At 30.7% G+C, this 23,449-nt stretch overlaps 1 protein-coding gene across 2 annotated transcripts in view; it reads left to right on the forward strand.

Annotated features, from left to right (window-relative positions):
- Positions 1–23,449, forward strand: part of LOC145272140 (leucine-zipper-like transcriptional regulator 1) — a 248,764-nt gene that overhangs the window by 40,850 nt on the left and 184,465 nt on the right. For both annotated transcript variants that reach the window (XM_080127025.1, XM_080127029.1), the window contains exons 6-8: positions 16,680–16,818; positions 17,640–17,779; positions 21,773–21,919. In XM_080127025.1, the coding sequence (XP_079983151.1) occupies positions 16,680–16,818; positions 17,640–17,779; positions 21,773–21,919 (426 nt within the window). The remainder of the gene's footprint in view (positions 1–16,679; positions 16,819–17,639; positions 17,780–21,772; positions 21,920–23,449) is intronic.

The following is a 23,449-nucleotide window of genomic DNA, read 5'->3' on the forward strand; positions in this document are numbered from 1 at the left end:
TTCAGTTAAAAATCCGTTTTACATACTGGCATGTGTTTGACAGCTTTCAGGAAATGACCTATCTCTGCCCTTCTCAGATGTGATTTTATTATTTGTATTGAACTATGTAGCACAATATTACTTTCTGAGTATTTATTAGTATTTATTAATTTATCTCATTTGGGTCAGTTTTATATTTAAAATACAATTGCTACTATTTTCATAGAAATGTTCATAAACTCATATTTGCTGCGTGTTATTAGTCTTTCTCTCTGCAAAAATAATTTTTTATACTATCCCGAAAAAGATCAGCTGCATCAAAACATTTCTCATTCTCTAGTTCATAATAAATAATAAAGTAACAAAGTTCTGAAATTAAAAATGTTTAATTCAGTACTTTGCTATCTCATGTACATATTTATTTTAAATATTTATTATTTTTTCCTTCAGACAGTAGTGTTTCATGCCTATGCAATCTTCAGTCTAGGAAATAATTACTACCCGTTGAAGGCGTCAAACCCACTTTTAACTAGCAATACACATGAAAAAACTGAAATGGCTTAAAATATCTCAATAATGGCACACATAGAAAGAGCTTCATGATCGGAACTTTTTAAGTTTAAAAAATCTGATTAAAATTAAGAAAGTTATGATTATTTTTGTACCTTGCACACTTGGATATTTTCCCTCTTTGTCACCATGTGTTTCGCCACATTTTTTACACTACTTTTTCAGAAAAAATTGTTATATTTTTGTTAAAACACAAGATTAAGCGATAAAATTTGCCATATAAGTGTATTTTTCTATTAGGAATTAGAATATGCTACTGAAAAGCTCCAGAAATGAAGTTTCCAAATAATCTGCAGTAAATGCACATAAATATGCTGCAATTCCTTCCATTAAAAGAAAAGAAGTTAGAGAACTCAAAGTTGAATTGTAATGCATTTTATGTGCAAAAAACTGAAATCTAAATCAAAGACTGTTTAAAAATGAATATAGTGCAATATTTCTTTGGTATTATTGTAGATTAATACCTTCTGTTAGCCCCCCTCCCTTCATTTGACTACCTCTCTAAAATATGTGATTCTTCCTGTGCGTTTTTTTTTTTTTTCTAAAAATGATTATGTGTGATTTTAAGAGGGTCTTTGTGCAATTATGAGAGGATGGGGAGGTTGCCACTCTTACTTTGGGTTAATGATACAGGTAAGAGAAATTATGTGTGAACATCCTGAAGACTAGCTAGAAACAAAACAAAAACAATTTTAGAATTTAGAGTAGGGGTTGGTTTCACATAGATTCACGTTTTCAAGACTATTGTAGCGTTTTAGGACAGTTGACTAATTTATTTTTTTAGATGCTTATATGTAGCTTACCGAGGAATTTTTTTTAGTGGGAAGCTTGCCACTTGGACTTAGCGTTACTATTAGGGCTAAAGAAGGTTTTAGGAGGAGAAGGCTTGCTACTTATACATAGGGTTAGATATAGGATTAAAGAAGTTTTCTTTTTTTTTTAAAGACAACATTTGACACTAATACTTATGTTTAGTGGCTCATAGTTATTGGCTTTTGAAAATGTTATGCCTTACATTTTGAACACCAAATTACTTTTAAATATGCAAACTTACATAAATGAGGGGTGTGAAACTTTACAAGACAAGCAGACAAAAATAAATTTTATTTACAACAAGTGATGTCATTCTAACAGAAAACATGACATTTGGAAAAGTATTGCATATTTTTTGTCCACCTATTTAAATATCAAAAAATACATTTTGCTAAAGCTGACAAATCGTTCACAAATTTTGGATGAATTTGGTTTTTATTTTCAATTACGTTTCTTGTCCGAGTGACACATTATTTTATTAAACTTTCCAGTTTAAGACGTTTCTTTTTTTTTTATTTCTGAACTTCACTAGAAACTAAACAGCTCCTTTAACTATTTAAATATTGATTTTGCATTTTTTTTATAATTGGATAGATTAGTGCCCAATCTATTATGATCCGCTGAAAAAATTGTAAAAAAGACGAATAAAATGGGGGGAGAGGTACTGTTCGCACATGTGAACCCAAAAAATCATTTTACATTTTCAGGTGTTCAAAACAAAACACTATTCAATTCACCATTAAAAACTGATGCACACAAATTCTATACATTTACAAAAGCTTTTTTTCTTGTTTTTTTTTCAACCATATAAATATTTTTAAAATTTGACCAGAACTAATACCAGACTAGTTGGGATTGCTTTAATTATATATTCTGATAACCGAATAGCTTTAATTAGGCTAATTATGTTCTGATAACACAATAGTTCTAACTAAATATGTAAGAATATTTCTTTTTATATTCATATTTTCCTTTCTTTTTTTTTTTTTTTTAAAATCTGTTCTGGAATAAAAAGATAACAAAAAACAGTCTGTTTGCAGCTGTACTATCACTGATAGTATTGCTGCTGCTACAGATAATTTTTTGCAATAGAAACAATTTTTTCTGGGTATCATGATTTTAAATTGCTAACTACCACAAAAGAAAACAACATACAATTATACTTTTATTGAATAAAAACAGTAAAAAGATTGATTTATTTAACAGTGGGTGTCTGAAGAAAATTTTTTTCGAAATTTTAAATATTCGTCCTGTTGAAGTTTTTTTGTTTTTTTTTTAACACAACAAAAAAAACGAGTGGTCAAAAGTATTTGACACCTCAAACTATTAAAAATGACACCTATTCTGGTTAGTTTCCAAATTTCATGACAAAATTTTTAATACAAATGCAGTACGAGCATTTACAAATCAGGGGGGGGGGGGGGTCATTACAAAATCTTCCTGAAAACGCTGTTTTATGATGTTAACATTTTTATCACTTTATTTGCTTAAAACTTTAAAAAAATGTAAATTATTATTTATTAATTCATTTGAAAGTATATTAATTTCTGAACAAAATGGTGGTATTTTGAGGACTTAAATTGCTTTGGTTTTTAAAATATGACTATTTTAGCAGAACTCCCATGAAATCTGTGATTATCCAAAGAGTTTTATCGTCCGTGTTTATTGCTACTTTAACTCTGCAATCTGGTATTCAACCTCTAGGTTACTGTTAATTAACATGAGAAAGGGAATTAAAGTCTATATTATGTTAAATTAGCAGATATATATATATATATATATATATATGAGTCATCCACAGAGACATACACTCTTTCGCTGTATTACAACTCTTCTTCAGTGCAGCTGGACAAAACTCATTTCAAACTAATTGATAATTCTGACTATTGAGTGGGCGCTGTTCACAAATGATATCACAGTGCTTTTGATATAAACATTGTCAACTACTAGAGAGTGCTCCATTTGTTTAACTGAGGTAATTTTGTCAGCATCTGACAAAGCAAAACTCTTTGCTAAGAACCTTGCAGCAAATTCTATTCTTTGCGATCAAGGCCACCTACCTCCCATATTTCCTTGTATGACTGAAAACATGCTATTCAACATATATATGTCTGTGTGTGATGTTGCCAAATTTATCAAAAACCTTGATTCCAGTAAAGCAACTGGCTCTAATAATATTCCTATTATAGCTTCAACCGGAACTAGCTCCCAGACAAAGCCTTAAGGGAAAATGTTTCCCAACATCTTGAAAAACTGCATCAATCTGCCTGGTATTTAAAAATTTTAGAGATTGGTCATCTGTCTCTCAGTACCAATATGACCTCTGTTCCTTTAAAATAAATGATCAAATTTCCATTATGATACCCATTAACCTTATCCTTGAGTGGCCTCCGGGCCTAGATGAGTGGTTACTATATGATGTAAAAAAAAAAGCGCTTTCTATTATTAATGGTAACTGGCGATATCACTTACTACAGTGCTCAATCTGAGAAAGAGAGACTTATATAATCATCCACAAATCATGTTTTGCTGTATCACAGCTCTTTATTGGAGCTAGACACACACACACATTGTTGAATAAACACACGCACACACACACATAGTTGCTAAGGGGTAAACATTGGAACTTGGCAGGCGTAAGTCGACTTAAAGTGCTTTTGTATACATGTGCAAATATGTGTTAAAGTTGATTCATGTTTAACTATACGTCTGATGATAGCTCAAATTATATTTCTTTATACGTCTGATGATAGCTCAAATGTTAATGACTAAGTCTAGAGCACTAAATGTTTCAGTTTTGATTATAACTGATGGTACTCAAGTCATTTTTTTACTTTTGAAATTACTGCTATATATTGGGTACAATATGTTAATCAATGGAGAATTGGCTTTATAATAATAAATATGAAATCTGCATAAATTAAAATATATTTAAGCGTATTTTGCAACACTGAGGACTTTGCTTGTTATATATGTATATATATATGGTTTTCAGAAAATATGCTTATTCAGTTATATTTCACCATTTGTGTTTACCAATCCTTTTTGTTTACAAGCCCCTTCTTTACTAAATATGCATATACAAATAAGTAACACTATATATATATATATATATATATATATATATATATATATATATATATAGTCATCCACATACAGTACTGTTTCGCTGTTTCACAGCTCATTAGTGCGGCTAGACAGCCAGGATTGAAACCCGAGCGTCTGTACATGCTAATAATATATGCTGATAATATATATAAGAAATTCTATTTCCTATTGGCATGATTAATTTAGCTTAATGAAAATTCTGTTGCTTGGTGTTCGCACACCATTCAATGAAATACATGTAAGACAAAATATTATGAAAAAAATATGAATATATATTTGGCTTTGGAATGTCAACTACTGATTACGTGCATATATATAAATACACACATATGCACATATTTCTTTAAAATTGAATCAGTTGCATCGAATAAATATTCATATAAAATTTATTGTTGAATAAACATTTGTTTAAATAATCATATATTTTTACAGTTATGTTTTGATTGTCTATTTCATAGCATATCAATCTTTTTTGCATGTTAACTAATGCCGATACACCAACCTAATTAATGTAATCGATGTAGAACTTTTTCGAGTCAACATACTCATCTAAAATTTCCTGTAATAAAAACTTCAACTGAAATACATTGCAGTTATAACAACAGTCTGAATGCAAATGAATTGCAGTTATAACAACAGTCTGAATGCAAATGATATAAATTGCAGTTATAACAACAGTCTGAATGCAAATGAATTGCAGTTATAACAACAGTCTGAATGCAAATGAATTGCAGTTCCTCATTTCAGAAATCCAAAAGACAAAAATTAAGTTAGACTATAAAAACAACAAAGTATAAATCCTAAATTCTCTAATTAGATTGAACTAGTTTATTTGTGAAGATAAGAAATAATGGCGTCTACCTCCCTCGTGGCAACTCTCCAAATCTAATTGTTTTATTAACTTCTAATGATTGCTGTTTCCTATTTCCACAGAAATGCCTTAGTTATTTCATTTTTTTTTTTTTTTTACTCATCGCTAATAACACTTGAATCATCATCAAAGTTGTCTGATTTTTTGCATGCAGTGAGAGAGGAAGAGAAAAGATGTATATCGTTATAGGAAACTAATATTTGGGTGTTGTCCTTATATAAACTTTGAAAAAATAGACCAGAGTAAAATAATACTTGATCGTGAGCCTTACAGCATGTCAGCAGGGCACATTATGATTGAATGACACTGATTGTTTGTATTTAAGCTCATTGACTTATTTATTTATTTTTTTTATACAACATTCTTATTTAATGAAGCTCTGGGGTTTCTAATAGACGAATAATCTTGCCTTGGTGTATTGCTCTCCTGATATAAAATCTGCATCTGTTGCATTTTAGTATTTGAAAGTTAATCGGATTGATTGCACTTAATGTCTTTGCTTTTTTGCACAGTTTTTATGCAGACTGATGTATTTTGATGCATGAATTTGCTTTCAGGGAGGCGGGAAAATTAGGGTAGAAATGTCTTATGGGGAAGCTGATCTACCTCTTTCAGGAAGGAATGAACTTACCCAGAGACAATAAATATAGTTATAGCTAAATGTTATGGCAGTTATGGCCCCCAGAATCATGATATGAACTCCTGTAACTTTAGCTAATACACTTTATTGTTAATTATACTAATGTATTTGTCTTGATAATTATTGCAAGGCCACTTCAAAATGTTCCAAATAAAATTTGTTACCTCTTTGAAAAAAATAAATGTAGTTTACAGAAGATTAAAAGTGTATATTCTATTTTTAAAAATAAAATGTTTCTATCTGAATTTGTTCAACCCCCAACAAAGCATTGGAACCTAAGGGGCTACTATTTGGGAGTATGTCTAACAGGGTACTGTGAAGAGTTGAGCAGCAAGATGTTTATTCACACTGCATTTAAATTTCGGCTGGCTAGTGCAGTCAAGGAAGCAGGAAAGAGGAAGAAAATTCCAAAGTCTAGCAGTCCAAGGGAAGAAAATATTATAGTAGAAGGATTTCCAGCATCTAGAGAAAGGGGTGGGATTTTGCTGGTTGTTTGGTTGGTCAGGAGTATGTATGTTTGTTGAGTACTATTTGTATAGTCTGATAAAATGATTGATTCATCTGTCTGATAAGTAAACTCTATTTTGTTGGATTTATTTTATAAATTTTTCTCTGCAATTGAAGTATTATTCTTTATTAAATAATGCATACACTATAAGTTCATGAAATAAAACTGAACAAAAGCATGTTTTTCCTAATATTTAGTTAACTAAAAGTTAAATTAATGTAAATCTATATACAATATAACTCCTATAATTTGAACATGCGCTTCGTTCAAATTAGAGGATGCTGTTCAAGTTTCATGATAAAAAAATGTGCTGCAGTTAACTTTAATTTTCTAAGAATTAAGAAATAGTAAATAAAATTATTGCTATATGATACTTCAAGTATATATTAAGTTAGGTTTACGATATATTGCAAGTAAGAATTGTTAAATATTATGACCGGGAACAAAAACATTGAAAATAAATTAAATCTACTCTTACTTGTTAGGTATTTATTACCTAAGTTATCATCTACAGAAATCATACATTCATGTAAAATACAGTTTTTTTAGTTATTCATTGAATGAGTCTCATTGCAGTTTCTATTTTCATCGATTGAGCTCTTGGGCATTGCCATTATATACCGTAAGCGATCACGAAAATCTACAATTTCTTGGTTCTGTAGCTTCTTTATGATTATATCTCTTCGGAGTGACATTGCTTGCAAAACATAGTTGTCACTAAAGTAAGGACTTTTTTTTTTATAACCGTCTCCATAGACTTTTCTGCATCATCCCATGATATTGCTTCATTAGAGTGTTCTTGGTTATTTACATTAGGGTGAAGAGAATGGGAGCTGTCGCTATTTTCATCACGATTACTGCCTTCAGGATATTGATCAGTAGTTTCCTCGTCTTGTTGCACCCACATTTGAAAATCATTTGCATTAAGTGATTTAAGAACAGTGTGGTTGGTCGGTAACCGTTTGGTTTCAATAATTTTTTCTAGCCTAGATGTATTCTCTGATTCTTTCAGTTCAGAAGCCTTTGGCGGTGGGCATAATTTACCCCATGCTTTTGTTAATGTGCTTGCTTTAAATATAGCAATCTGAAAAGGAAAAATTTACAGTTAGTATAAATTAATTATCAATAGCTAATCTACATTAATTACATAATACCAATATTAACATTTCTGCGCAATATCTGACTAAACCATGTAAACAGTTTTACTGCAACTCCGCATCAAATATGCTAATACAATTTCAATGACGAGACAGTTCAAGTATAGAAAAAGTCCTGGTTTAGAGGAAGTTCAAATTAAAGGAGTTTTACTGTATCTATAAAGTTAAGTTTTTTTTAGTCACCCTGACATTGATATTAAAAGCCTACTTTTTCTATTTAAAAATTATTAAAACAAACTTCTTAATATACTTAGTCATGAATATGTGAGCAACTACTTGAGGGTTTACTAATTTGCATATCCCTTTGAAAAACGAGCGTTAATTACTTATTTTTATTGTTTCTTATTAGATGATTGGTTTCATTGCATTTTTACGCTGAATTCTATTTATGCATAGTTTCTACATTCTGCATAATTGAATAGAACTTAAGATGAAAATGTTCTAGTATATAGAAATATTTTTTATATATCTCTATATAAAGTGACCTTGTGTGTGTGTGTGTGAAAATTCTCCACCAAATTCCTCTCCAAATAATTGGTCTACGTAGTTGAAATTTGATATATAGGGTATTTGGACCCGTATCACACTTTCAATTTGGTTTTTAGCCTACAAAAATTGTTGCTAATTGATAACAAAACAATTGGCAGGGTAAGTCAAATGCCAGCTGTTTCTTTTGCGCATGCTCAAAATTAAACATTCACAGCTCAAAAATGCTTAATTGTTAACCTTTCGTATCCATCTGTTCGTAACTCAGATGGTAACAACGCTGGAAAGATTAATAAAGACTAAGCCTTGAATTATATATTGGATAATAATCAATAGATCATGATTTTATAATCATAAAATCACTCTTAACCATCTAGACATTTATATAAATGTTAATTTCAACTGTATTTCTTGTGGTTAACGTTGGCCATGTAGTTTGTTCCTTGCTAATGGAGTCAGAGATGGTTTCATAATCAGGTTTGAATCTCCTGACTGGCTCTAATCATAACTCCCTGCACCAGTGGCGTAGCTAGACCTTTTGCCGCCCGGGGCGGTAGTAAAATTGCCCCCCCCCGGGTGCCCGGAAAATTCGTCCATGGAAAATTCGTCCATTTTTTGCTAGGTAGGAAAACTGGTCGATAATTATTAAGTTAACATTTATTTTGTAGTTGTTTAATTTTCATACCTTGCGAAAATTAGTTCTACGGTATCTAATTTTCCTAAATTCAATTAAATTAAAATATGAAAACTGATTTTTAATATTTTTTATTCATTTGAGATTTTATCTGTTTTCCTTTTGTTTTAAGTAGATGGTGGGGGTTGCCCGGGGTGATTTTGTCCATCCCCCAGCTAGCAATTGTAAAGTTTACAAGGAGTTATAAAAAGTATGCTACAAAAACAAATGTTTGATACTTTCAAAGTCTTAGCCTCATGAATTGGACAGTAATAAAATTAATGAATTCAAACTTTCGCATCTAATGTTATTTCCTCTTTGATGTCGGTGTATATACACCCAAATATCCAACTTTCTTTTCGCACCTATTCGATAAAAATTTATATGAAAGTTCCCCTTTAAGTATGAAATCTTTCTGAGGTCATTTTGTTTTTTTGGTGCTTGGCCGAAGCCTGGGCTTGGCCCTATCCTGTTAGGTCAGCCGGTCACTGAGTATATCTCCAGAAATAATTAATGCTTGCATTTTTTAAACTTAGTAATTGAAATGAATTAAAGCAATTTATTCTCAATTAATGGAAATTTTGAAAACTCCAAACTGTTAAACTATTTATCAAGTAATAATTTACAATTGCGTTTGGAGTTTTCAAAATTTCCATTAATTGAGAATAAATTGCTTTAATTCATTTCAAGATCGGTTTTTAATGTAGAGAAAGTTCAACCTAGATTAAAACAAAAAAATTGCCTCAATCTTGAAGGATATATTATATATATATATTTGTTTATATATATATGTATATGTATGTATCTACATGTATGTATGTATACATGTATGTATATATTTATATTATATATGTATATATATACATATATGTATATATACATATATGTATGTATATATATATACATATATATGTATGTATATATGCGTATTTATATATGTGTATGTGTGTGTATATATGTATATATGCACGTATGTATGCATATATGTATATGTATGTATATATGTATGTATATATTTATATTATATATGTATATATATATACATATATGTATATATATATATATACATATATATGTATGTATATATGCGCATTTATATATGTGTATGTGTGTGTATATATGTATATATGCACGTATGTATGCATATATGTATATGTATGTATAAATATATGTGTATATGCACATATATATGTATATATGCACATATATAGCTATAAAATAAATACGTATTTATTATAATGCTCCCATAATGTTGAGCATAATGAGAGCCGAAAATGGCAAACGACCGTAAGCGAATATAGCAATGGTCTTGTTTAAAATTAGATCTTGTGTACAATTAGAGCTGAGGTCGGTTTGGCAACGACTGCCGATTGTTCCCATTTACTTGCCTCTCCACGAGGGCAGAGTTAGACACAAGGCCGGTTTTTAATGTGGGGAAAATCCAGCTCCACAAAAAGGGGCACTCTGGATAGGAACAAAAATAAAAATTCTCAGTCATGAACGATTTCCCCATACTGACCGACGACAGAAAAGGAGAAGTGTATCATTAGAACAGATACTACACTGTGATATCAGCCCAAAGGCTGCTAATTGTTGTTAAAATATTTCTCCCTCGCTCTCTCAGATGGTCGGATTTCGTTCCTAGCTGGAAGTAGTTGCTAAAGTCTAGCCGCACCGATGAGCTGTAAACAGCGAAACAGTCCTGTGTGTGAATGACTATTATACACACACACACACACACACACACACACACACACACACGGATTTAAAAAAGCACCGATACAAGACGTTTTTTCTCTTCGGAGGGCTCGACCTCTTAATAATAACATTATGAAGACAAAGAAAAGAAAACTACATCGGACTATTCTCTCCTTGATACATCCATGTTATTTGGCGAAAATTCGGACTTTAACAACAACGACAAAAAAGTAAATAAAAATGATTTTATCATTTCATAACATTTTCAGGTTTTCAAATGTTCTCATTTAAATTTATTATTATATTTGCTTGTGTAGCTAATTCATTTAATTTAACATTTTTTTTATAATTTGAATTATAAGTTTTTGTTTTTAAAAAATATTTGGTTTCTTTTATTTGCGTACCCAGTCTTACGATCGCCGCGGGCTGCAAAGTCTGTTGCTGTTTAATTTTTCAACATTTTTCAGAACATGTAAAGCAACTGCTTTCTTTGAAAGGTTACATAGAGAATTTATGCAATTTAAAAAAATTGTTTTACAAATAAAATAAATTTACATCGTATTTTGAGGTTATTCTCATTTTAGTTTTAGTGATAATTTAAAAATAATAAATATTTATAATTAGTACCAATAATGAAAAATTAAATTAAAAATTTAAAAGAATCGGTTTTGGAATCGTAAAATAGGGACACATTTTTCCGATTCCGATACCTCCAATACTTCAGATTTTTACAAATTTTCGGTATAAAATTTCAGATTTTTTGTTAGCTTTTATATATTTTTTCTATTTTCTATTTTTATCCTCTCAAAATGCCGCCCCTGACATGTGCTGCTCGTAAATAAGAGACACATTTTTCTGATTCTGATACCTCAAAAATTTCTGATTTTTTACAACTTTTTCAGTATAAAATGTCAGATTTTTTGTTAGATTTTGTTTATTTTTATTTATTTATTCTACTTTCTATCTTTACTCTCTCAAAATGCCGCCCCCTGACATGCCGCTCGCAAAATAGGGACACCTTTTTGCGATTCCAATAACTACAAAAGTTCCCATTTTTTACAACCTTTTCGATATAAAATTTCAGATTTTTTGTTAGCATTTTTTTCGATTTTCCCCTTTTACCATCTCAAAATGCCGCCCCCATGCCGCCCCCCCTGACGCTCGGAAAATAGGGACACATTTTTTCTGATTCCGATACCCCCCAAAATTCCGATTTTTTACAACCTTTTCGATATAAAATTTCAGATTTTTTGTTAGCATTTTTTTTCGATTTTCCCCTTTTACCATCTCAAAATGCCGCCCCATGCCGCCCCCATGCCGCTCCCCCCCCCCCCGACGCTCAGAAAATAGGGACACATTTTTTCTGATTCCAATACCCCCCAAAATTCCGATTTTTTACAACCTTTTTGGTATAAAATTTCATATTTTTTGTTAACTTTTGTTTATTTTTATTTATTTTTTCTACTTTCTATTTTTACCCTCTCAAAATGCCGCTCCCTTAGGTGTGCCGCCCGGGGCGGCCTGCCCCCCCTAGCTATGCCAGTGCCCTGCACTACTGATGATTCTCGAAAGTATGAAACACTAGTGCCTATAGATATTAAAAATAATTATAGTAATAATCAATATATATATATATATATATATATATATATATATATATATATATATATATAATCAGGTGGGCTAAATTCTTTGGGGTAGAATTATTCTCTGAGACAGATTCATCAGAAAGACCCTTACAATAAGATTGCTATAAATAGCAATACAGGTGAAAAAATTTAAATGGCTTAAAATATTTCAACATTGGTATCTATAGAAAGAGTTTGATCAGCTAAGAAAGAATCTTTTAAAAATTTTTAAATCCAATTAAAATTAAGGAAGTTATGACTATTTTTATGCCCTGCGTGTTTGGATATTTTCCCCTCTTTAAGACCATATGCGTTTTGTCACATTTTTTGCACTACTTTTTCAGTAAAAATGTTATATCTTTGTTAAAACACAAGACTTAGCAATGAAATTTAGCACATAAGTGTATTTTTGTGCAAGGAACCCGAATATGATACTGAGAATCTCCAGAATGGTTTCTAAATAATCTGCAGTAAATGCACATAAATATGCTGCAATTCCTTAAAAATGCTATCTATCCATTAGCAGAAAAGAAGTTAGAGAACTCAAAGCTGAATTGTAATGCATTTTATGTACAAAAAACTAAAATCTAAATCTAGGACTGTTTAAAAATGAATATATTGCAATATTTCTTTGGTATTATTGTAGATTAATATGTTCTATTATCCCCACACCCCCATCTGACCATCTCTCCAAAAAATGTGATTCTACCTTTGTAGACAGTTATGTGTGAACACTTTGAAAAACTTTAATGAAAGATAAGCAAAAATTATTTTAGAATTTAATGTAAAATGATTTCCCTTTTTGAATCATTCAAGCGTTTTAGGGCAGTTATCTCCCCCCCCCCCCCGCGCTTTTTTTTCCTATAATAGATAAATCCTGCATGTTTTTTTTTTCTTAAAAGGCGATTATATATGTTTTTAAGAGGGGTTTTGTGTAGTTATGAGAAGGTGGGGAAGTTGCCATCTGACTTGGGTTAATGATAAAGCTAAGGAAAATTATGTGTGAACATCCTGAAGACTTGATAGAAACAAAACAAAGACAATTTTAGAATTTAGAGTGGGGGTTGGTTTCACATAAATGTAAAATAATTCACTATTTCATGACCATCCTAGCGTTTTAGGACAGTTGACCAATTTTTTTTGTGGGAGATTAATCATGTGCACTTTTCTTTAAACGTTTTTTTTATTTTTTTTTACGCTTATATGAGCTTACAGAAGAAGTTTGTTTAGTGGGGAGCTCTGCTACTTGTACTTAGCGTTATTGTTAAGGTTAAAGGTTTTAGGAGGAGGCTTGCCACACGTACCTAGGGTTAGACATAGGATTAAGCAAGTTTTTTTTTTTTTTTTTTTTTTTTAAAGAGGGTGTTTGATACCCATTGTGAAACTTTACAAGAATTATGACAAACAGACAAAAATAAATGTTATTTAGAAAAGTGACAGAAAACATGATGCTTGGAAAAATATCAAGTATTTAAATATAAAAAAAGAAATAAGTTTTTGCTAAAGCTGACAAAATGTTAAAAAATTTTGAATTAATATTATTTTGATTTTTAATTACATTTCATATCTTTTTCTACAGTTTTTATTTTTTTAACTGAGCACCTCCTACAAATATTCAGATATTGATTTTTTTTTTTTTGTTTTTTTAATAATCAGGTAAATTAGTTTCCATTTGATAATAATTCACTGAAAACATTTTTTAAAAGACGAAAATTAGAAGTGTGTACTGCTAGGTGTATCATAATTTTTAGGGAATTTTTGACACCTCTAACACAAAACTGCGAATAAAATATAAAAAACTCATAATTTCTGTGTTTAAAGTGGGTTGTTTATTTTCTTTATGGAATATACTTTCAAAAGAAACTATTAAAGTTGTATAAAAAATAATAGAAATATTATTTTTTAAAAAACAGTGTTTATAAAATGCCGGTGCAGCCATTTTTTTTATATAATGAAATCAATTGAATTTTACAAGTTAAATATTTTTCAATTTTTGAACTTTAAAAATCTATCAAAATTTTTCTATTGGTTCAATTTTTACGATATTTTCAGGGTCAATGTGAAATTTTATGCTCTTTCCAATAAACTGAATATAATATTTTAGACAAACGTTTTTTTTATAAATTCACCCCCCCCCATTTTGAAATGTCTATTAAAATTTAAATAATTAATTTACGCACCAAAGTTTTATACATCACAAATTGATAATAAAAGATCAATAAATAAAATATTCTAATTTAAAACAAAAAAAGAAGTGTTTTTTGGAAATTTACCTGTAAAGTCCAAAGTGTAAAACCTTTTTTTTAAAAAAAAACGCATTGATTTCTTTTTTTTTTTAAGTAGAAGCTTATGTTCTGCTTACATTGTCAAGTAAATATTCATGTATTTCTTTGAGAAAAGAAAAAAAAAATTAATCGACTGTTTTTTTTTAAAGGCAAAAACTTATAAGTAAAATGTGACTAGTTTCTTACAATGGGGGCACATATTTCTTCATGCACAAAGCTAGATGGCTAACACGAACGTGTGGTTTTTATGGCATTCTGTCCATCCATATTTCAAACCAAAAACAAACACTACTTCCGGCGTTTTGCTAACAAGTAACAATGCTTATGTAATGGCGACTTTTTTAAATAGTTGTTTAAAAAAATTCTTTTATTTAAAAGTACATGGAATTTAAAATATAGATATGGATAAATTCTTAACAATGAAGAATGGAAGTACCCATTGAATAGTATTTTTTTATAGGTAAGTGATTTTTTGGAATTTATATATACATATATTTATCAAAGCAAGTTAAAATTCGTTGATTTTCTTCAAATCTTTTTTAAAGAAAACCGATTTAAAAAAAAAATATTGCATAATTTGCTATTAAACCTATCATTTTTTTTAAATTTGGTCTTTGCTCCTTTAATTGAAAAAAAAATTAGGGTTTGAATTACATTTTTCAAGTAGTTATAAGCTTGGAAAGATAGGAGGTCGAATTATTCAATTTTTTATCACGCATTTTTAATGTTGTTTTCTGACACACCTAGTGTACCTCTCATACATATGAACCAAAACAATCGTATTTCATATCTTCGGTTGTTCAAATATTTTTTAAATTTGACTACTATTCAATTTTTAAAAATATTTATATGGTTGATAACAAAATAGTTCTAATGTAAGAAATTTTTTTTATAACAAGATTTTCAATTAAAAAACAAAATCGATCTGGAATAAAAATGAACAAAAAAAACAAAACGTCTGTTTATGCCATTCTATTGATGCTGCTGCTATTAATAATACTACATCAGTCTAGATTCAAATTCATAATGATTTTTTCAGATATCATGTTTTTAAATTGCTACATACCACTAGAGAAAACATTTTTTAATGAATAAACAGAGTAAAAAGATTGTTTTATTTAATAGTGAGTGTCTGAAGAAAATTTTTTCAAAATTTTCCATACTCGTTATTTTTAAATCTTTTTTTTAACACAACAAAAAAAAAAAAACGAGTGGTCAAATGAATTTCGGACACTCAAAACTATTAAAAATGACATCTCTTCTGGCTAATTTCCAAATTTCATAAAAATCTTCTTAACAGAAACGCAGTATGAGCGTTTACAAATCGGGGGTGGGCATCGTTACAAAACCTTACCAAAAACGCTGTTTTTTGATGTTTACATTTTTATCACTTTATTTACTTAAAACTCTAAAAATATATAATGTACAATTATTATTTACTGATTCATTTGAAAGTATATTCATTTCCGAACAAAACGGTGGTGTTTTGAAGGCTTAAAGTGCTTTGGTTTTTAAAATATGACAATTTTAGCAGAAACCCCTTGAAATCTGTGATCATCCAAAGCGTTTTATCGGCCATAAAACCCTATTACACGAGAGTAAATTGATTTATCTACAAGTTTACCAATGTGTATTGCTTTTTATAACTTATCATGAGCTACAAAAACAAAATGAATTTTATAGATTTTGTTTGAGCACATATGCAAAAAATAACTTAATTGTTTCTTGATATTTTAATATAACTTTGATATTTTTATATTTTAACCTGATTTTAATCAGTGTTGTTCTTTTTAAGAAAAATTAGCAATAAAAAAAACTTCAAATATTGGAACATCCCTATGAATATAAATGACCTTAAATCAGCACCATTTAATGGACTCTTTTAATAGGTGAGCCTATAATTACACAGATGATTACTTTTTATGCTGTGGCCCTGTACTTTCAGACACTTTTCTTATTGGAGTTAGAATCAGTAATTTAGAACAGAATCGGCAACTATTATTGAGGAAAATATTAAAATCGTCCCATTACTAGTAAATAAACTACTGGAGAACAATTTAATATTGGCGCAACTATTAAATAATATTTTTTTAGTTAAAATATTTTGATTTCAAAGTTTTAGACTCACAAACAAATGAATATCTTTTATATATATATAGATTTTATTCCCCTTTCATTTGGTTTTTGTTTGTTAGGATGTTGTGTGTTTTTTCATCTAGATTATTTTGCCTGTTTAATAAAAAGTTTTTATTTTTTTATATAGAATGCCAGTTGCTCGAGCTGCTCATGGTGCCGCAGTTTACAACCAGAAGCTTTGGATATTTGCTGGTTATGATGGCAATGCTCGACTCAATGATATGTGGACTGTTTCATTAGAGGGAGATAATAAACAATGGGTCCAGGTAAATACAATTATTCTTTTTTTGTTGTATAGAATCAATTCAACAAATATAGAATTCCTTCCTTTGTTTTAATAAATATTAGCAACCAACTATAAATATATAATGATATACACAACATGTGTTATTATAAAATATAAAAATACATATTTGTAAATTGTAATTGAATCATTTAAATTATGATTAAATTTCTTTCTTAACCTATTTGATATCTTAAATATAGGGCTCTGTTAAATTAAATACAGGCTTGAGCTGTACACTCAGTTCTTGTTCTCCTGTGAGCCATGAACTTATTTCTAGATTTTCAAACAATGCATTTTCATCTCCATTGAACTGCATAAACCATTCTGTATCTCCTATGAGCTGTGCATTCTGGTGTTGTTTCCTATTAACATCGTAAACTCTTATGATCTATACATTCCTCTCTGAATCTCTGTTAAGCGATGTATTCCAATTTTATAATTCTAGAGCAACATATTCTTCTCTTTATTTTTCTTGAGTTGCACATTGCTCTCTTGATCTTCCTAAAGCTGCCCATTGCTCGCTTGAGCTTCCTTGAGCTGCCCATTGCTCTCTTGAGCTTCCTTGAGCTGCCCATTGCTCTCGAGCTTCCTTGAGCTGCCTATTGCTCTCTTGAGCTTCCTTGAGCTGCCCATTGCTCTCTTGAGCTTCCTTGAGCTGCCCATTGCTCTCTTGAGCTTCCTTGAGTTGTGCATTGCTCACTTGACTATCGTTGAGCCACGCATTGCTTTCTTGACCATCCTTGATTCATTCTTTTCTTGATCTCTTTTGACTTGTGGACTTTATTTATTTTTTCTTTGCAGGTGAATCAAACTGGTGATATTCCACCAACATGTTGCAATTTTGCTTTGGCTGTTGCCAGGGATTCAATGTTTGTCTTTTCTGGCCAAAGCGGTGCCAAAATTACTAATAATCTTTTTCAGTTCAGTTTTGACCTCAATCAGTAAGTTTTGGTTTTACCTTTACCACATATTGTTTTAACTTAACATTTTTTTTTAATATTATCACTTAAACAAAATGATTGAACTATTTAAAAATAAGTTATGTAATTGCTACTTTGTTTAAATAGTTGTTTAAGAATTATTTCATGTTCAGAGCTCTTCATCAACTCAGGGATTAAACACCAAATTTAAACATATAATTAACCCAGATTTAAACATATAATTAAGGATAACTAACATTTATACAGCAAATCATGAAGTTTATAAAGAGAGGTTTAACCTTCAATTTACTTTCAACAACTTCATAACTCTTGCTTCTCTTATTTTGTCCCTTAGTCCTTACATTCCATGATTGATGTTTCTGGCAAACGGGAAAAAATTACTGTTTTCTGGGTCAGAGTCTATCTATTAACACTCACCGTTGGCTAGTTTTTGACCTTGAAGTAGTATTTTTTTTAAAACTCTTTACATCAAGTGGTTTCATGCCTTGTCTGGATCAATTACGATAAAAGAATTAAATATTAAAAAGCTATAAAGAATTATTTTCTTGACACAAATCATAGAAAACTTTGCATCAAAGACATCTTTGGATTTTGGAAATGCTCTATGTTGTTAATGTGATGCCATCCTAGTGAAGTTGTTGTATGAACGAAATTATTTCATATTTAGTTGACTGAAGTCTATTCCATGACTTTCTGACTTGTTGGTTTTGTAAATACCATTTTGGTACTTGTGCAGAATTTGAACTAACTGGCTGCTCGGCTTTGCTCGGAACATGATGTCAACTTCCGGCTTTCGCCGAGTATGCTGATTATCAAAGCATAACAACACTACTCAAAGAAAATACTGAAGAAAACATTTAAATAAAATCAAATCACCAGAAAAAAAATATGAAAATAAAAAGAAATAACTAATTACCGTAACAATTTCTGTTTTATTCTTGTAACACATTTTTTATGGGAAAAAAATAAACAAGTTGTATTTTTTTTTAACCATTTTTTGTCAAACAAAATTGAACAAAATTAAGATAACCATAGATTTTTTTTGTGTTTTTCATATTTTTCTCTAACAAAACTAAAAAAAAGCACTTTTTATGTTTTTATCATGTATTATTTTAAAAAAATTTTTTCTTTAGTTTTGTAAAGTAAACTTTTTTTGTTATTTTTTCTTTTCATGAACAATTTTTTCTGTAGGACTGGGCAACCATTTATTTATTTATCTTTTTATTAAATTAAATTAAGAAAGCCGGGATATTTCCTTAGGATTAGGTAGACTTTTCTATGATCATATCCTCAGAGAGGAAACAGTGAATGTGGAAGATACTTCACCAACTGGATAGCTTTCCGATATAGGGTTTAAGATGGAGAAAAAATGATCACTACCAAATTTCTGTCTGGTGTCTGCAACTGTTGATCCAAGGTGGAGATATTCATCTTGTATAAAGTTGTTAGAAACGTCCATTTGAGGGTGCATTGTTTACTTAATTTAATGATTTTTTTTCTTCCAATATTTTCCACAAAGATCGTCTGCTCCTTTGCCACGCATTGACTGAGTGGCATCTACATCAGATTACAGTCAAACCCGCACACATGATGTCATATTCTGAGCAGATGGTTAGTTACATTTGGTTCAAATTTTTCAAAAATAGTTACACTAGATTTTCTAATGTAACCTTCCATCGTATTATTTAGAAACAAATATGGGTAAGTGGAATAATAAATATAGGAAGCTGGGTTCAAATCCTGTTGAATATGATGCATTCACTTAAATGCTAATTGAGAAAGATATAAAGCCACAATTTCCTCTCAGCTCTGTGCCAAATAACAGATTGTGTTCAGTCTTTTGTAACAGTTATTGACTTTTGGCATTAACTAATTGACAAACAATTTAGTTTTAGAATTTTGAACCCATGGTAAAATTCAGTTGTAAAGTTACCTTTCTAGAGGTGGAAGGTTTAATCCGCAGTGTGAGTGACACTCAAAATACATTACTTAGGACTTCTACTCGATCATGGCTGACAGAATGAGAGCATGTTATCTTTGTGAGTTAAATAAAGGGTTTCATTCAAAATTCTATGCAGATTCCCGAATTCGACAAGATACACTTAAAGAAAGTCTAAAGTTACATTATGATGAGAATGATAGTCTGAAAACTGCAAAGAATACAAAAAAATTTAGTGTCTCTTCGCTCAGTGTTTTCAGGATTCTCATCTGACATTAACAGAAGAATAGGAATGCCAACTTCTACAGTTGCATGAAAAAAAAAACCCAAAAAACAAGTATGGTGCAAGAAAGACATCAAACCAAGGAAGATATGGGAATATTTTTGATAAAAAGTGAGGATATGATTAAATAAAATTGGTAGGTTCTATTTATGCTGGATCTTTTTTAAATTTAAACATACAGGCAAGAAGGAACTCTATTCTTTTTCTTAGGACTTATACAGATTAACTAGGCACTAAAAACTATTTTTTGTCTCAGAACTTATACTGATTGGCTAACCATTGGAAACTCTTCTAAAATTAAACATGGCTTTCAATTAAAAAAAAAGACATATCAAAATCACTGAAGTGAAGCATTTACAATGCATTGGTAATTTCTGTTTATGTATTTGTAAATGAAATATTAACTATACTGATAAAGCATAGAAGAAATCAAATTGACCAAAATTAGGAAAGTGTAACAAACCATGTAAAGAAATAAAAGTTATTTGCATCCATATAAAGTCAATGTTTGTTCAAGTCTGCTTTAAATCTGGATATTGTAGTCATTGTTATGACATCTTTTGACAGGCTGTTTCCATGGAACACATCGCAATGTGTGGAGAAAAAAGTGGCTTACTGTTAAAGCGGCTGCGCGTTTGTGCATGCAAAGCACAAATTGAGAATCAAGATGGCGCCCGCATGTGTTTATGTGGAAAAAAAGTCTCGGGGAATCTCGGAGAATCTCGTACCCTGATTCCATAAATAACGAAAGGAAAGCGGGAGGACAGACGATTTTTAGTCACTAAAGCGAACGGACGTGTGTAAAAGAAGAGGTAGAAGAAAAGAGTGTGGTGAACGAAACAAACAACGACTCGGTTGAAAGTAGAGTTGTAACGAACACAGAAACACACAGAAAATACTGCCTTCCTTCTATTGAGCTGAAAACAATGGTGATACATGTTTTGTGGATGTCCATAAAAATCATGACTTGATGTTTGAGAATCATCCTTAAAGTAATCCTGCAAGATGAAGAAATGCAAATGTCAGAAAGAAGCTTGAAACTAATCAATCTAAATGATTTCGTTAAAAAAAAAAGAAAGAAAAATGTAATTTGATCATGTTTAATAACTAACAAATTTTGTAAAAAAATCATATGAAGATGATTTCAATGAAGAAAGACTATCAAAGTGATAGGCTAACCAGATGAATGTTGATATTGGTATGCTGCTATGGATGGGTCAAGGGAGATTTTCTAACTCAATTGGGATTTGTGTAACTTTTTACCTTCAGACCAGAACCTACATAGCTTGAGAAACTAGATCAATTACTGTGGTGGACATTAAAATCACCAAATACATGTATTTGGACACTAGTATCTAAAGTGTTGCATTTGTACTGTCAAACATAGTTGATCAGGGTACATTTAATAACTCCTTTGAAATTTGTTGAATTGACAACTTTCACATCAGAACCTAACAGTTGGCCCTAACAATAATGGAAGAGTACATGATGGTATCAAACTGTGGTATGTAAATCCCTCCAGAGTTTAAGCATGAAAAAATAAATTATAAAGCCTGGATAAGAGATGTTTAATTTATGGATATGAAACAGATTTACTAAAGAGAAAAATGAACCATTGAAGCAAATCTGAATTTAGATAGCAGATCAAAATGGTTTAAAAATTCCTTCATAGGTCATGTGACATCCTAACAGAATATATTCCACTATTTCTCTGATTGGTTTGTTTTTTTCTCACTTACTGAAATGAAATGTTTTCCTTATTTAATTTTAGGTGGACCATAATCTCTACTGAACATATTCTACGGGGAGCCCCACCTCCACCTGAGAAACGCTACGGTCACACAATGGTTGCTTATGACAGACACCTGTATGTTTTTGGAGGAGCAACTGGACAGACTTTGCCAAATGATCTACATTGGTAAGTAACTCTCTGAATAACTTTTTATTTATCTATCACTGAGGAGAGGGGAGGATGCAATCAGCCTAATGGATATCATCACAGCCTGTGGAATTGGCTATGCCAAGTTTAAATTGTATTGCATCTGGTGTGGTTATGATGAGAAAAGGCATGAATTCACAATTTCCATTTAGTTATTAATGAAATAGCATCTTATAATATGATTAATGGCATGTAATTAGTTATTTAAAATGAGTATTTTGTTTTAACATGAAATAACCCACCAAAAAAAAAAACTAAACTGAATCATCCTTTACTTAAAAAACAAACAAATAAAATAACATTAATTTTAAAATATCATCTTATTTTTCTTGTAGTTTTTAAATAACAAATTTCTGCAAGTATATATATATATATATGTAAACCCGCACCTGGGTCGCATTCATTGAATCCTCGTACATGGGACTGTAAATGCAACCCAGCAGTGCCAGGGCACACACACACAGGCAAAAAAATGCACACTAAGTGTGGTTGGCTACACTTTAACTGTCTAGTGGTGAACTCCTCAAAATGTAACTAGGCGCTTACTGGTTATTGGAAACTACCACTCTGATACTCTGGGCATGCAAAATGTGCATGACTCTAAGTCTGTGTGGCAACATTTTTATCTTCAGCTGGCCGTTTGTTGTCAGATGCTGCTGTTGAGTTCATATCATTTAGTAGCTTATATCATTGAAATGAAACAACATTCTGAATAGTTGTGCCTCTTTAAATTAGGTTACCTAGTATGGTATAAAAGAAATTGTAAGAAATTAATATGTTAATATTTATTTGAAAAAGATTAAAATAATGTAGACATTTCTTTTTTAACGCCACTTGAGGATAAGGATTAATGAGATGAATAGATTGACAGTTGAATGATGATGATTCTATGAGTGGTTTAAAAATAACCATGAAAACTTGTGAGAACACTTTATGGTGTGTTTGATGACATTATATTTTTTCCACATAGGAAATGATTGAAAAGAAACTTTTCATGAAATTCTGTTTGATGTTGGATAAACAGATGAAAGAAGGAAAATTATTTGCAATGGCGATAGTATAACTGGTATGAGTATTCTTAGCATGTGTCCAAGTGACGAACCTGTGATGACATTGAGGGGTTGAGCCAGCATCAAATGAATTTGCCTCACAAGTCAACACAATCGATCCCGGTCTGTCTGCTGTTGACTCTTCGTGCAAGATATGTCCACAGTTGACCACTACTCTTCTTGCGCCATCCCAGTTACGGTGTTGGTACTATTGCCTTGTGAATCGGGTTAATTGGTGGACAACAGAAGGCCTCCTGATAAAAAGTATTTCCTCAAGTCTAGAGAGCTTACATCATGCATGGATTGTGGTGTTTGGGATGTGGTCGGAAAATACCAATCCCAGAAATATAGCAAAGATACCACTGATCGAAGACTTCCAGCTTTTGAATATCAGCTACTTGCAGGGGTCAGTTAATGCTATTTCAAACTTCAATATTCTCATAACTATGCCTCTCATAAC

This window comes from Euprymna scolopes, chromosome 1, assembly GCF_053919585.1.
Source record: "Euprymna scolopes isolate OS-2025 chromosome 1, ASM5391958v1, whole genome shotgun sequence".
In the NCBI taxonomy this organism is placed as follows: domain Eukaryota; kingdom Metazoa; phylum Mollusca; class Cephalopoda; order Sepiida; family Sepiolidae; genus Euprymna; species Euprymna scolopes.